We start from the raw sequence: 16,970 nt of genomic DNA, 5'->3' as shown, positions 1-16,970 counted from the left end.
CATGTTTCAGTGAGTAGGATATGTAGCTTTTACCAGTTGAATATCAGAAACCAAGAAAGAGAAAATGCTTGTCAATGCCTCTAAGGCAGAAATTTGAGAGCTACCAAGAAAAGTCATCATATTTGCCTGCTCCATGGCCTTAAGAGTACTTTTTGCTGTCTGTGCAACCTGAGATGAATTTTCTGACCACCATTCTAAACCCAGATGCTGACTAATTACTTCTGTGTCATAAACAAAAGCATTTTTACAAGAAACCTCTTCATTAAAAGTCTGTTTTTTACTCCTCACAATAGCTGTTACATCCAGTGTGTCCAGAAGTTCAACCAAATCCTCAAAAAGGCCAGCAGGAATGTGCCTGCCAGCCTCCAGTTCCCCATGCAAGTGGAAATAAAGGTCACTGATGACAAGCATGTACAGCTCTCTGCCACACCTACTGATTCAAAAGGACGCCGTTACAACCTTAATGCTATATTCTTAATCAACTTTGTATCAAATGAAAAAAACAGTCATGCCAGACATCAGCAAGTATATTACCCATATCCTTGAGACAGGTATGTACTTAATAGCTTCTGAAAAGATAAATGAGAAAATACCTGAGGCAACCAAAAGAAAAGTCAGGTGTGTTGAGTTTTGATTACAGCAATGAAACCAACTATAACGAAATATTGGATTGCAGTCTACTACAAACATGGAATCATGGATAGATTGTGTCTTGGCCCTCTTACTTATAAGATTATGGCAGGGATATTGCAGTATTCTGAGAGTAAGCTCCATCAGTGTAATTTCTACTGACACACAGATAGTCATATTTTCAGTATATCCACGATGACTACAGCATTCAGTTCATTCGCCAAGTATGACATGTAGCTGTGTTCCTTACCTATGTCGATGAGAATTAAGCATTTGATTCATCTGCTAATTTCCTTCCTTTCTGTTTGGTGATACCTTAAGGCCATATGCGTCTGTTGTAACATTTTTTTCGTATTTGGCTTTGAGCCTATGCTCTTATGTATTCTCGATAAAAGGAGCAGAGAGAAATGAAATGTTCTATCAACATATCCAAAAGGCCACATAGACCTATGAGGCCAAAAGTCGTAACCATCATGTGTCATATAACTGTCCGGAAAAACGAATGAAAGATGGCCTAAAACTAGGAAAGTTGTAGTACATACGTCAGATGTAACAAAGGGGGTTAAGTTTGAAAAGCGAGGCAGCAATGAAGGACCAGGGTACAATACAATGGATGAAACTCCAAAGGGAGCTTTCCGCTGATTGTAGAGAAATCCCTGGCGATGTCCAGATCAAACAAGGGCAGGGGTAAACAGGCTACATAGGATGCTCTTCATGATGCTTTTCTTGGAGACTTAGGGGACACGGACACACAGGATCAGACAGCAGGAAGTTGTGTGCCTACTTCACAGGCTCATACTAGCAAGAAGAGGGCTCGTGTCATGTAGGGGGATGAGGATGTATTTTCAGAGGATGCCACAGGGCCTCGACAGGAGACCTTGCCGTCGCATGTGCATACTCAGGTTTGGATCAAGGGGTTGAGATGGAAATTACTCGCACTCTTGTTGAGTGCAACACCTCCTTCAACGTATTGAGGACTAACCGGTAAAGGATATTGCTCAGGTTGGTCCCACAAAGACACGGATTCGCCTAGAGTACAAGAAAATGCGCACAACGATGCTTGATGAGTAGAAGGCCATGATTGATAGGGCTTTGATGCTAGTGAGAGCACGATGGAAGCAGTTTGGGTGCACCATCATTTCGGATGGATAAAGCGACATATGTAGACGACAACACATCATTAACATAATTGTGTCGTCTTGCCCTTGGACTTACTTTTTGTGAGCCGTGGATGCACGAAAGGCAGGAGAACATATTATAGGTCAATTTATAAACACATTTTCGGAAAGCTATCATTGAGGTTGGTGTAGAGAATGTGGTGCAAGTTGTCACTCATAAATTGCAAGGCAATGGGTGACATGGTCTTAGCAAAGTTTTTTGAACCCCATGTGTTGCACATTGCCTTGATTTACTCATGGAGGGATAGGGAAACTCCCTTGGGTGCCGCCTATTGTGTCAGATGCCACAGAGATGACCACTTTCTTTTGCAAGAAGCATCACGTACTTGCCATCTTTAGGAGTCACAACTAGTTGGATATGATTCGGCCTTCAAAAACTATGTATTTGGTGCTCCATAGGCTGTTCAAGCTGAGGGATTTATTGATGCAAACAGTGGTGGATCCCAAATGGAGAGACACACACAATTCCCAACGTGAGACTGCTAAATACATCTAGAGGTGTGTTCTTGATGAGAGATTTTGGACAGAGGTACAAAACCTCACGGTGGCCTTGCAAGATGTTCATGTGTTGTCCCATGTCACTGACCTGGAGGGCTCCACATTGGGGTTGCTTTACCATCTGTTCTTACAGATGAAGAACCACATTGCAGAGTGTGCTTCTTTATCTTAGCAACGGTAAGTTTCTTTGTCACCTTCAACCTTTATTGTTTTTTTTTTCCGAGAAAAAGATCCTTCTATTAGTTAATGAAACTGCCCATAGGGCTACAATCACCTCTACAAGAGAGGGCTACAACAATCATGATGGGGAGACTCTCCCAATGAAAAAACAGCATATGTACAATGAGGCTAATCAAGAGATGGGAGGAGGGAAAAGCAACACAGGTGGACGGTAGTGCCATCTGAGCACACCCTGGACCGTGTTGAAAAAGGCCCAGGACACCAGAGTCGAAGAAAGGCCTCTCTTGCGCTCCCGCATGCGGTCGGAGCTGCCCTGGAGTCTCTCAAACTGTCCTCTGAGAGTATGGATCAGCTCTAGCCAAAGATCTCGAACAGTCTTTGCTGGTGGTACAGGGCGAGCCTCGAAGATGCGGAAGCAACGGGTCCACTAGATAAACCAGAGTGTCAGGCCGCTGATGAGCTCCCAACACCCCTCTCTCTCTCTGCACCACTCTTGTGGAGTAATCTTTGTAGCAGGCTGGAGTGTAGGTCGACCCCCCTGCATCACTATCATCCGATTGGTGGAGGATAGCTCAAATTGAAGTGCCGGGCCCGTGAGAGTGGACCAAGCAGCTGTCCCCCAAGTGTACTGCCGAGCTGTTAGAAAGAGCTGGCAGCAGCCGAAGAACACGAAGCCACACTTGCCGTGCCAAAGGACAGTCCCAAAGACAGTGACGCTGACTCTCCACAAGGTGGTCACAAGCTGCACATGCGGCCGAGAGACCACTATGTACAAGCCAACTCCCAACTGCTGTAGCTCGGTGTGCAACCAGCCACTGGAACAAAGTGACTTGGCTGTCTGTAGTGCCACAACCTCTCCCAAAAAGATGCCAAGAACTCAGCTGTGAGACCCTCCTCCTGCCAATGAGGTGCTGCAGCAAGACGAGCCTCTCTCTGCGCTGCCAGTATGTGACGTCCCAGTTGAACAGTGTACTAAAAGAAAGGGACACTTGGATGGTCTGCTGAGGAGAAAGGGTCCCTCCAAAGCCACTCTCCAGGATCCCACTGTACTCGTGCCAGTGGACAACTCTCCCAAGCCCACAGTTTCTAGTGGCCAGTCTCAAGAGATGCAGGGTCGGGATCTATGACACAAGTCCTCCCACAAATGCCCACCACTCGGATCCTCTGAAAACAGCACTCTGCCTCCTATGGGGCCTTTACTGCAACTTGGTGTAGGCGTCCCTCACCCTGTAGCTCGAAAAACAGGGAGGGTATAGTCTTTGAGCAAGCCCGAACTGAGATGAGAATCTCCAGTCGCGTGAAGGTCCCCATCCATCTTGGCGCTGCTGACTCAAGAGGTGCCAGCCACTCAACTGAAACTGCCTCTGAGATGTCCTGACACATGCTCTGCACCCCTCTCATGCCTTGTAGCTGAATGTCCTGAAGCTCCTCTGACAAGCCTGAAGACTGTAGTTAGTCACCTAAAGTGCGTGCTCGACCCTCTTCCATGAGACCCAAGGAAACATGAGGCCGACTACCAACCATGTGGCCTCTCTGGGTGCTAATCATGGGGTTCCAAACAAGGGGCTGTCTCAGGCGCTCCTCCGTGCAAGTAGGCCGACGCTCCTCCAGGCCTCTCCGTAGTTGCTCCCAAGATCGGAGCAGACTCATAGCGAAGCGGTCCTCCAGTCTCCTGCTCAAGCCAACTCTACGCATCTCTGTGAAAATCCATCTAGTCGAGGGTCGCCGGGGGCCTCTAACCCGAGGCACCCTAGCACTAAGCCACTGAAGCAAGAACTCCTTCCAAGGCTCCTCTCCTGGAAGAAGTCCTCTGACAATAAACTTCCCAAGAGGAGCTTTGCTCTGCTGTGCTGGGTCTATGATCCCCAATCCTCCCTGAGAACAAGGAAGAATGATGACCTGCCATGCCACTTTGGCCCGGGCTATCTGATTGTCACGCCTTGACCAAAGGAAGTTCCTACCTGGCTGATACAAGAACTCGGAAAGATCCAACAAGAAGTGATGTACCACATAGTAGCCAACAAAACCTGGTTGGCCACTACAACTTTGCCTGCCAGAGAAAGTCGTGTGGAGCTCCAATTTAACAACTTCCTCCTGATAGACAGGAGGAGGGGAGCAATCTGCTGCTCGGGAGACAAGTCTAAACCAACCTGACAGTCCAAATACTGAACTGCAGTCCCTCGGGGAATCCACCTGAAACCCTCACCTGGCATCCAATCAAGCATAGGAGCACTACGAGAAAGCCACTGTCTTTCTCCGGTTGATCAGTGCGCTTGATGCACAACAAAAAGTCTCAATAGCCTGCTCACACCTGTGAAGGTTGGCCTCCTGGCCATCCAAGTACAAGGCTGAGTCGTCTGCAAACTCAGCGTCCAGTAGCTCATCTCCTCGAATAGGGAGCGCTAAGCCACGTAAACCAACGTGCTGTGAAACCAAAAACCTGCTCATCGCCTCAGCATAGAGCAGAAAGAGGAAAGGGGCAAGAGGGCAGCCTTGTCTGGCTGAGCGTGTGAGCATGAAACGATCCCCTCTACCTCCTGACAAAAGCACCTGACTGTGTGCCCGTCTGTACAAAGCTGACACCCCTCGGATCCAAGCATCTGAGAAGCCCATCCTGCGTAGAGTGCCCTCCAAAAAGTCCCAGTCAGCTCTGTAGTAGGCCTTCTCAAAATCGAGAAGAAGAATCACCAAATCCTCACCACGGAGCCGCGCAAGGGCAGAAGCCTCCCAAAAAGTAAAGATGTTGTAGCAAGCTACAATGTCACTTTCACAAGACACACTCTGGTGGCCAAGCTTCCTCAGCAACAGGGTGAATTTATGATTAAGAAGTGGGTGGAGAAGGCTCTTTCCAAAACTTCCCAGCAAAAACTCCGAGAGAATCTCCGACTTGACGCCACTCTGGAGGAGTTTATCGCGGCTGCTACTAGGATAGAGGGAGCTAGGAAGCTGTTCACCAACTCCCCTCAGGTAGAGACCCCCTCAGTGTTTTTGGAAAGACCTTCTAATCTGTTAACTTCTTTACGCAGGGCACTGGAAGCCCATAGTTACAACGAGCTCTTTAGTAGGAGAGGCCCTTCTCTCTTAGACAGGAGAAGCCTCCACATCACAAGGCATTGGAACAGATCAAGCACGAGCAAGAAGAGCTCAAGTCTCAGCAGGAGACTAAGGCTATGGTTTGGTGTAGCTCATGCCGCTCTCCAGGACACCCTCTACATGAATGCCCCCTTCGGGTTTACTGCCACTTCTGTGAAATGTCTGGACATGAGGACAAGGACTGCTACTACCTCAAGGGATTGCGACAAATACAACAAAGTCTTGGTCCTACTCTTCAACAAGGGCCAACACCTACATCCAACATGGTTTCTCCATGTGGCCATCCACACCACATGCCACCTTTATTGACAGCCCCTCCTATGCAAGGTATGCAATACAATAATCAAGGTGCACACTTGTCTTATAGGACACAACAATATAGACATATTACTAATCTAGAAAGATGTATTGCTTGGTAATGAAAGCAAAGAAACTCCACAATAAGTTCAAAAAAGTCTCTTTCAAATAAAAAATGAGATAATTTGATATACAAATGGCTAAATTCATTTCACAAGTTTAATAATCAATTATATTGTTTGCAAAAAAATAAATTTAAATGTTATTACTAACTAGCTACACTTGCAAAGTCCCAGCTAGATTTTGAGATTGCCTTGAAGGAAAATGATACACTTTTACAAACTCCAATGTAAATACCAACAAATGCGTCGAAATTTGATTTAAAAAAACAAAAAGAGCATTAAGTGTGACTTTATTTCTTCCATTTGGCAAGCCATAATCAAATATCTGTCTCAGAGCTTTTATCATACCCATGCTCCCGTATCACCTCAAAGCTTCTATGCCTCCAACTCCATACACCAGGAGCAAGAACCACCTCGCCCTTCGACTCGCCCATTGAATCGGCCCATTTTGTGCTACAAATGCGGGGAATATGGTCACTATCAAAGCAAATGCCCTCTGCCCAAAGGGTCCCCTCCCTGTCATCATTGCCCTCAAACGAAGGATCACTACAATAAGGATTGCCCTAAAATTCGTGCATCCACGGCTTCGAACCCAAGTCAAAGCCAAAATGAGTTTACCTTTCCCAAGCTCAATCTGATAGCAGTTAGCACCGTTCCTCAGCTGCCCCCTTCTACCCACGTAGTTACCCCTTCAAAATAAGCTGCAGTTGGTAGAGGAGCCATCAGGTGTCCTCAGTCGGGCCCAGAGAGCCGCTCTCGGCCTTAGCATTCCAGCAAGTTCAACTCCCCCACACATTCTCACAACAGTGGATACCCTGCCTTCAGCTGTTGAAAAGCAATCCCCCAATGCCAAGAAAGAATCCAAATCTTTGCTCCCCGATATTGATGAAGCTTTCTTGGAAGCACTTTCTGATCTACAGAAGATAAAGGGACCAGAGAAATCACTGGTAGAACAAGAAAAGCTTACAACAGAGACAGTCTTGAAGAACACCTTCCAACAAGTGTCCCTCTATGACATGCCACGGCTAGATGCGAGTTTCAAAAGTGACACCCTTGCAGTTATTCAATCTCTTTACCCCGGAGCAGGTCCTAGTGGTGGACACCTCCCAATGCGACCATCAGAGTCCTATATGATATCCAATCTTGCTGCTCCCCTCACTGATTATAGAAGTCCTCGCCTGATTGTCCGTTTTGGGTCGGCAATTCTCAGGAGCGATAGTGGATGGTGGATCTGGCATCAACCTGATGCCCGAGTTCACTATGTTAGCTCTAGGTCTATAGTTGACTTGCCTTGCTCCCTTCACAGTTACATTGGCCGACCAGTGGACAGTCTACCCAGTGGGCATAGTGGACAATTTGCCTCTGCAAGTACAAGACTTTACTCTTAACTTGGATTTTGTTGTGGTTCCTCTTCCTCAGGTTGAGGTCGGATTTCCCTTGCTCATCGATAGACCATGGCTGCGACACACTAAAGCACTTCATGATTGGGGAAACGATGCCATGTGGATACATACTCCTAGTGGATACATACTCCTGGCTCCCCGATGCAACCCCTTCGCCTAGAAGGAGGCATGGATCCCGTCATGCAACATAGTTCTTTGTCCCTACCAACCAACCTTGAATTGGAATAGCCTACTCCAACTGAAGAGTCAGACGAGGATCTATTGGAGTGGTTGGATGCTACCAAATCTATGCCCTGTTATGGAGTCTCTATTCACTCTTTGCTTGAAAGTACACCCTCTTCCAATGTTTCCACAGTAACTAAACCTAATGAGCCACCTGAGCCAGCTCAAAGGTTGAAGGTCATAGAAGCTACTTCCGATGTGCCCTTGGTGGAAGCCTTTGAATTTGGTGTGCCTATGAAGAATCATAGAAGCAGAAAGAAATCTCCTCTACAGGAGTTCACCCCCCCTCAAACATCAGCCCAATCGGTGTCTGCTTCTCCGACCAAAACAAAGCTCTCCTCTGTGTCTAGCGAACTCCCTTCACAGAGCCCGCCCTGCTTGATGAATTCCCTGCTCATGATACCTCCTCATGCTCTCCATCAACTGCTGCGCTTTGTAGCATCTCCTCTTTCAACCAGTGGACTATGGAATTAATCTACAGTGGAACACGAACTCTTCTGGCTATACCTTGCATTGAAGATGAATGTTTGCTGTTTGCTATCCCCTAGCCCCTACCCACCCCCTCACACCCTCTTGCCCCCATCTACCCCCTATCCCCTCGACCCTACCCTCCCCTCACACTCACTCGCCCCCTGCCCACTCACCCTCACCCCCTATCCTACCCTTGCCCCTACCCACCCCTTGCCCCTCTCCCTCCACTGCTCTCGCCCCCCTACCCACCCCTCGCCCCCCCCTACCCACCCTTCGCCCCTAGTCCCTCCTCCTTGCTCCCCCTCACCAGCCCTCGCCCCTGCCCACTCACCCTCGCCACTCCTCCCAGCCTCAGCCTGATCTCCCCCCACCCAGCTGATCCGCATTGCTGCCTTCAGTAGCCTCAAGCTCCCTTTGCAACCCAAGAATTCTCGACAAGAAGGTAGACCTCTCAAGCTCGAGCGCATCTTTTGACTCCTTGCATATGACCAAGTCTTGCTCTAACTGTTTTTTGACATAAGCTACCTCCATTGCTTGCTGTTCAATCTCTTGAACTTTTAAAGTCTACGTTTCAATCTGCTTCTTGAACCCCTCATTCTCTTCCTCAACAACTACGACTCGCCTCTGCAACTCCTTCAAGAGCCTCTCATACTTATTCAAAGCAACTGCACTTCTTTGGTTTTCAGCTCGAGAAGTGCCAAGAGTTTGCTGCAGCTCTTAATACTCTACTTGGAACTTCCTAGAAGTCTCCTGAACTGTCATCATCTCTGCATGAGAATCCGCCATCCTGTGCTCGAGCAGAGAAACCTCCTCCTCCAAGTGTTGAATTCTCTTGCCAGCTACAATCATTTCTTGCATGGTTAGGCCTAGCACCTGCTTCAACAAAGATGTACAGACGCAGTACCTAGAGGTTTTCTTTCACAATTTTTCAATATTTCCTCTCATCGAGATGGTGAGCGGTCTTGTGGCGGGCAACCTGTAGAGCAAGCTACAGTGTCACTTTCACAAGACACATAGTTAGTCCAGTTGGTATGGTCTGGTTCACACTGGACGAACTCTTTGGGCTGGGCAGTGACAAGTGGTCGGGATACGGACGGTGGTTTAGTGGACATCATGGCTAGGTCACCACTACCACTCAGTTTGGAGATAGACTTAGATGGCTGACATTTATGAGCCGTTGGTGGCTCTTTATGGTTGTACATGTGAGTAGTAGCTGTTGGGTCATGATTATCATCTCCTTCATATATGGTCCAGCGTTGTCGTCTAGAGGAGCGAGTCTATACACAGCACGTCTGCACCATCCCTGCACATCTGAGCCTCGACATCCCCATTGTACCCGTGAGTCTGGGCTGGAGCTGAGTGTGTTGCCACGCCAAAGTCTGTATTGGTTCCTTTGAGATAGTCTTGTCCATATGTTCTAGTCTGCTGCTGTGTCTTTGTGTTGATTTACTGTTATATATTGTTTCCTGTGTTTTCATTCTGTTTTGAGTGAGATGTCATGCGCATTGCATTGAGGAGCACCCATTGTAGAGAGCACGACACACTATCCGCGCGACAGATATTGTCAAGGATACTATGCTCATTGACAAAACCTGTTTGTGTCCCATGTATAATGCTCTCTAGAAGTGGCTGAATCTTCAAACTCAGAGCCTTGGCAAGAATTTTGTAGGCTAAGTTGAGGATGATGATGGGGCACCACTGTCGAATCTCATCCAAGGAGCCACCCTCCTTGGGAATGAGGTAAATCAAGCCCTCACTCATGCTGTCAGGCATCTCTTCTGTGTGCAAGATGACCTGAAAAGCACTGTAGAGATCTGTGCCAAGCAAGTCCCAGTACTCCAAGAAAAAGCTAGGAGTCAAGCCATCCTCACCTGGACAGCTACCCCGAGGGAGTGCTCTAAGAGCCGTGTGCAGCTCCTCTAGCTGAAGGGGAAGCTCAAGCCTCTGGCGCATCTCCTCAATCACAAGACAAGGCATCTGTGCCCACACCTGCTCTCTGCATGCATCCTGACGCTCTGACTAAGGCTTTGCAGACAGTAGATCACGATAGAAGTTAGTAGCAACTGCACGTATGTCCTCTGGCTCTAAAGCAACTGACCCGTCGGGCCTCCTTAACTGGTTGACCTTGGCATGCGTATGTCGAGGTCCCACTGCCTCAAAGAAAGCGCCTATCACTCGGTCACCCACCTAGGTCCACTGAGATGCTTGTCGATGAGAAGCAAACTCATGGCGCCTCTCCTCTGTGCTGACGAGCTCCTGGCGAGCCTGCTGTAACTGCTCCTCCAACCAAGGGCTGTCTGGATGCTGCTCCTACATCCTATGCAAGGAAGCAACGCCCCGTCGGAGATGCTTCTCCTCCTCTCTCGCTCTAGCCAAGCGAGCTGAAGACTCCTAAAGAAAGAAACGACTAAGCTGAGCAAGTCCTGAGGCCACTCTGTCAACAGGAGAATCCTGCATGTCTAAGCTCTCTGTCCAAAGAGCCTCCACTCGCTCTCTGAGCGCAGTGTCCAGCAAGAACCTCTCAAGGATGCGCAACATCGTGCTCCCCCTCCTCTTCCTATCAATCACTGTAAGGATCACCGGTGCATGGTCCGAAATGGAAGTCCCTGCCAGAATGCCAACTGTCCCACCCAAGTCACAGAAGTGAGGTGACTAGTGTAGAAGCGATCTATCTGAGATAGATTCAAGCCTCCCACTCTGTGGTGCCAAACGAGAGAAGGCTAGGCTATCTGGGGGCCTCGCAAAGCTAGAATGCTGCCACAAATCTAAAACCCGCAATCATACAAAACCTCTCCCAAGCTACCAGCTCAACACCATGCACTGTAGTATGGCTACCACCAATCCTGTCAGTGGGGTCCTCCAACATGTTGAAGTCACCCCCTATGCACCATTGCTCTGTCTGCGGCAGAGACTCAACAATCTGAGACCAAAACTCTGCACGTGCACCTTGCCCCATTGGGCGCATAGATGTTTAGGAAGCCCACGAGACAACCCTAAACCTACATAGTGATCCACTGAGCCCTACCTGGCACAATAATCCCTACCTGGCACAATAATCCCTCTGCCCACAATGGCCTACTGCAAAGAAACCACAAAGTCATAGATACCCCGTCCTAGATGCCTCCAGGTCCAAATGCAGCTGACCAAAAATTCTCATATCGTCCACGCAAAAGTTGACCACAATGTCTAATGCGGCTCTCACACAGATGATGCTCATGTAGCATAAGAAGGTCAATCTCTCCTCCCACAAGGCATCATTGAAGCTCCTGACGCAGTCTGTCCCTCTGACGTTGAAACTGGGGCCCACCTGATCCCTCTACGTTCCATGAGACGATCCTCATGGGGAGCGAGAGAGAACTGATGCTACCGCAGTAGCTAACCTTGCTATCTTCGAGGCAGGCTTGGATGGGAAGTAATCCGCATCCCAACGTCCTCGAGATAGGCGTGACTGCAAAAAGTGTCTAGCCCAAGCCCAAGTAGACCGAGCCGTGCGTAAAGCAACCTCCTCTGTCCAGGAGTCCTCATGTATGTGTACATAGCATGGCGGGCTCTGCGTGTCAGCAAAAAAGTGAACTACAATGTGTCTACATCCTGCTGCATTTGGAGGTGTCACAACAAACTTGGCCGATGGCGACAGAGTCTGAAGCAAGTCTGTAACCCCTAAGTCTCCCATGTGATGAGAGAACTCTAGGGCCTGTGTCTGCAGCCACTCCAACACTGAGTCTATAGTCCACTCAGCTTGGTTCCTGCAGCATAGGGGAAAAGAGAAGCCAACCGCTGAGTCCAAGGCCTCTATCTCCCTAGCTGCAAGGAACAATACATGAACTCTGAAGCAGGCTGCCTCAAGGTCTGGTGAGGGGTCGCCGAGAAACCGTGCAATGTCGTAGGCAAAGAAATCCCAACGACGACCAATGTCGAAGCTCGTCAAACCACGAGGAACTGTTGCAAAGGGAGACGTCTGCACCAGAAGAGGGGGTCACAAGAAAGGCTGTCCCTCTCTTGCCAAGCGACTCGTGGCAGAGGCATTGCCAAGAGATCTCCTAGCAGCTGAGGAAGGCCCTACCCCCTGGGACGACTGCGGGATTGGAGCGAGAGGAAGTGAGGGAGCAGGGGGGAAGGGAGGGAGGGGGGGCGAGGGGGATCGGCAAGGTAGGAGGACGAGATGGAGAGGCACAGGGAGAAGAAGGAGGTGGGGAGGCGGAAGAGAGGAGGAACTTAAGGGGGGTGTAACAAACTACTGACGTGTCGACCTACTGAAGAACGAAGCTACCGGCCGAGTCGCCTTAAACCCTAGAAGAAGCAAAAGCAGCAACAAATTTCTGAAAATTGCATAGCTGCTGATGACATGGCAGATTTTCGAAAATAGCGCTAGCATGATGACGCGGCAAGCTGTACAGATTTCCGCGTTTTGCGCTGGCTGATGACGTGGCAGACTGTACAGATTTCCGTAAATTATGCTGGCAGCTTTTGGCTTTGTTTTTTGGACATGAAGCTTTTGAGTTTTGAAGGCTTTTCACTGTAAGTGCTTTTCAGGCCAAGGGCCTTTAAATATGAGGTTAGGGCTCATTCTCTGGCATGCTTCTTGGAGAAGGTGCAGAGTCTGGAGTACCGGCTTGTACAATGTTGATGCAATATAAAGAAATACCGAAAGGGGCGCCAAGGTTTGGGGCCAATACTCTCTAGGGTGAAATTTTGCCACTCCGTGTTGCGTGTCGTCTCTCTCTCTCTCTCTCTCTCTCTCTCTCTCTCTCTCTCTCTCTCAATTTAGTTGTTATTGAAACCCTAAAAGTCAGTTCAGTCTGTTCTTTTCTATTGGCACGTGGTGCCCGTCTTGTGATAGTGGTATCAGAGCATCAAACGTGTGCTTTTATGAAAGCACGCTGGTCCTACAAAAGAGCAGACATTTATTTGAGGTACCTTCGTCTTCCAACGCGGACTTATTGGCCACTCCCACCCTTACTTCATCGCGCATCAGGCGCACTCCCGTCTTCACCGCTCATGTCTTAAAGGGCATAAGCCATTAAGATCACTTGCAAAAGAAGGATCCAAGATTTGTTTCAAAGTGCTGCTTTTCTCAAAGGCAGCACTCTATGCAAATGTTGATAGCTATCAAGCAACATACTCCAAGTACTTGGCAAGCTTTCAAGAAAATTTTTGCATCTTTCTTCGGAATGCAACTTTTGGCAGAGTGGGGTATCCTGAAATACTTGCCATGGAAACCCTAGCAGATTATAACTTGAAATTTCTCAACATCTCTCAGTAGATGTCTCTTCACGAGTAGATGACCTTGGAGATCTAGTGCGATTGCTATCTTGGAACTACCATCGCCACCAACGAACACTCTCTGTCCAAAAGCTGATGGATCATGCTATGCTCGACTACAACCCTATGGAATGAACCTAACCCTAATTTTTTGGTGCAGGTTTCAGGATGGAAAGTCAACCGACTTTTCGAGCTCGACTAGTGTCAAGATTGCTTTTTTTAAAGTTTGAAATCAGTTTGAGAACTTGTTTGGTGATCCTGTTTGAAATTTGTTTACAATGAATGGTATCTATTTTGAACCTGTTTTGGTGCCGATTTGAAATGTTTGACTCTGGTTTTAATATTGGTTTCATTGATTGGTGATTTTACTCCCGGGTGGAGAAGTGAGAAATATTGTTTTGGTATTGTTTGAACCTCGAAACGATGGAGGCCGATGCCTAGGGAGCGTTTCGTTCTATGTTTCAAAACCTTGGAATGATGCAGGCCGATGCCTGGGGAGCGTTCTGTTGTATGCTAGAAAACCTCCGAATGACGTAGGCCGATGCCTGGGGAGCAGCGTTTGGTTGTATGCTTGAACCTCCAAGCGACGCAAACTGCGGTTTGGGGAGCGTTTGGTTGTACAGTCCTCTGAGCTCATGGCTCGGACCTTTTTAGGTTATTTGCGGGGGGGTGACGAGGTAGTTGTTGAGTAGCTTTATACCGCAGACCGTTTGTCTCGAGGAAGTCCTCAGCGGCGCTGTTTGTTGTGTCTTGTAACATGCATATGTAAGCATTTGTGTTGCACTGTGATGTGCCAATCACTGAGATGATGACTTCTAGACTAGTAGGCTTATGATGACTTCTCTTGATTCCATTGGTTTGTTTCAATATTATGCATGCTATTTAGTAGTTTTGCTGATTTATCAGCTTTTGCAGTTGACATTGGTGATGACTAATATGAACTTCTCATGATATGATAATTGTAGTGCTGAGTTTTGTATTTGTAGTATTTTGATAATCATGATTCATTGCATAGTTACCCGGAGCAGGGAACGAACAATAGCAACGGGCATGAAATGCCATTCCTTGTTTCGGATACTCACGTCTTAAACACGGAACGAGGATTCGGAATGGAGACCTAAAAATGGCCATTCCCTAGAACTATGTTGTTTACTAATGGTGCGTATTTTAACGTACCTTAAACCTCAATCCATACAAGATTGCTTACCTTACGTTCTGAACGCATACTGTATTTTACGTATGGTTCCACCTTGCTAACGTGTAAGGTTTAGCCAAGGTGCATGGGGATCCACATCTACTAACAATCTAAAGATCTCAGAAGTGTAGACAAGATTTGTCTCCCTAGAAAAGTAGTATCGAGGACAAGAATGTCTAGGCTAGCTATCCATGGCCAATGTGGTATAGAAGTGACGATCTAGTATGAAAGATACGTATGCATTATCTACAATAGCTACTCCAATAGGTCTCATTGAACGGATAACTCTCCAATACATGGTATGAGAGCAAGTGGATTCAAGTACATAACACTATGTGGGCACCATGCCGATGTGGCTAACATGTAATCTTCATGACGACGGGTATTTAGCTATGCCATTAAGACCCACCCCTAGGAGACATTTGCAATGCTTCGTGCATCTACAAGAATCATCAAAAACTCTCTCGATGCTTGACAAGAAGTTTGTGACGGGTTTTAAGGTTAGGGTTCCTACGTTGAGGTGATAGATGCAACCGATCACTCCGTTTGTTTGGCCATTCACAAAGTCTCCCTCTCTTTAGAAAGGTGGTCTATGCCAATCTCTTTGTTAGAGCCGGACTCCTCTACACGCATTGATTTTCCCTCTCTAGAATCTGCCGATTTTCTCTATGAACCAGAATTTTTGATTTTCTTTGTGCTGCAAATTTTCTCTCTAGAATCTGCAATTTTAAATAGCATTAAAAAAAGCCCTTTCCTTCTCACTTTTTCATCGTTGATCTTATCAAGCACTTGAAAAGGTCCATAGTAACGCATGCTGAGCTTAGGAAACAACCGTTCCTTGCCCTTCATCTTCTTTAACCTTGCCTTCTCAAACATTAACAGAACCCATTCACCAAGTGATAACAATAATTTAAGATGGTGACGATCGCTAGCCTTTTTTTGCTTTGCCTGAGTCTTCTCCAAGGCAACTTTAATTTTCTTGTACATTTCATCCATGTTCTCAACATATGGATCTGCCTCAAAATTCTTGTCCTTTGTATACAAAATGGGTTGAACCTTTTTGCCGCCTTCAACACTCTCAAAAGGTGCTTTGCTAGTCGACGAATGCACCGTATTGTTGTACGCATACTCAAGCAGTCTGTCCATCAGTTTGTGAATTAAATGAAGAAGAGACTTTGAGCGTAGTGCCCATGTTCTCAAACAATCCTCTCCAAAACAAACTTGTCATGCGAGGATCATTATCACTGACAATCCAGTGTGGCATACCATGGTACTTTAACACATTACATGAACACGCGTGCCATCTAATCAGATTTTATCTTCTTCCTAATAGGGATAAAATAGGCTTGCTTGTTGAACCTGCATATAATGGTCCAAATACCACATATAATGGTCCATATACCATCATTCCCTGTTGGGGTTCTTGAAAAATCAAAGATAAAATCCATAGCAATGCTTTCCCATGGCTTATCCGGAATCGACAATGGTTTGTAACAACCCTGGTGCCTTTTGCCTGTCAAACTCGACGTTTTGGCAAATCACGCATGCTCGCACAAAGGCATCCACATCTCTCCTCAAGGTAGGCCAATAGAAGAATGTCTCTACCGCTTTAACTGTCGCATCAATACCATGATACCCTGCATACGGTAGGGCATGACTTTCTACGATGACCTTATGTCGCAATGGCCTACTGACACAAAGTCCGCCATGCATCATCATAAAATCATCTCTGAGGAGGTAGTGCTCATGATGTTTCCCCTCTTGTAACTGTTCAAAAATCCTTGTGAAGTCTTCATCTATAGCCTGCGAACACATCCTCTCCAAGCCTCCCAAGGCCACAAAAGCTCTAGTCAGTCTCGTCTTTGCTGCTCTCCCTAAAGAAAACCTTGACCCAACGAAGACAACCCCAAGGTAAGTGTATGCATCTGTATACTCTACAATCTCTTGACCATATGTGAAAGTCGGTGTTGATCTCCTGATCCACTGTGGTGTGGTGTTAAACACCATAACCTTGGTTTTACTAAGGTTTACAGACAATCCACTATCCTCTGCAAAATTGTATAATGCATCCAACTATCGCTGCATACCCTCTGGTGAGTCAGAGATCAACACAATATCATCAGCATATAACAACAATGGGATCCACATCACTGCCAGCTCTCTATCACCCTCTCTATAATGTAATCAGACACCTCATCAACATACACGCCAAATAGAGTAGGAGACAATGGGCAACCCTGTTTCACCCCAATGGTGGAGTGAACTAAATCAAATATGCCCTCTGGAGTGCGTACATGTCCTATCACTGATCTGTATAGAGCCATAATCCCCCAAATCAACACTATGGGCACCCCCATCTCCTGCAGTCTTGCGCATCAATCGAGCTCTCGGTACCATGTCAAATGAGTTGCAGAAATCC

The 16,970-nt window shown here is 47.2% G+C and overlaps 1 protein-coding gene across 5 annotated transcripts in view; it reads right to left on the bottom strand.

The window, feature by feature from the left end:
* Positions 1-16,970, bottom strand: part of LOC147458565 (nucleoporin (DUF3414)) — a 251,773-nt gene that overhangs the window by 11,716 nt on the left and 223,087 nt on the right. For 4 of the 5 annotated variants that reach the window (XM_086513222.1, XM_086513224.1, XM_086513225.1 and 1 more), the window contains 2 exons: positions 535-593; positions 34-433 (listed from right to left, as the gene is read on the bottom strand). In XM_086513222.1, coding sequence (XP_086369348.1) covers positions 34-433; positions 535-593 — 459 coding nt within the window. The remainder of the gene's footprint in view (positions 1-33; positions 434-534; positions 594-16,970) is intronic. The other variant, XM_086513223.1, reaches the window with a different exon arrangement.

Source organism: Adiantum capillus-veneris, chromosome 5 (assembly GCF_014529385.1).
Source record: "Adiantum capillus-veneris isolate H3 chromosome 5, ASM1452938v2, whole genome shotgun sequence".
In the NCBI taxonomy this organism is placed as follows: Eukaryota; Viridiplantae; Streptophyta; class Polypodiopsida; order Polypodiales; family Pteridaceae; genus Adiantum; species Adiantum capillus-veneris.
The sequence above is the reverse complement of the archived record's forward strand: the minus strand, read 5'-3'. Positions and strand labels throughout refer to the sequence as shown.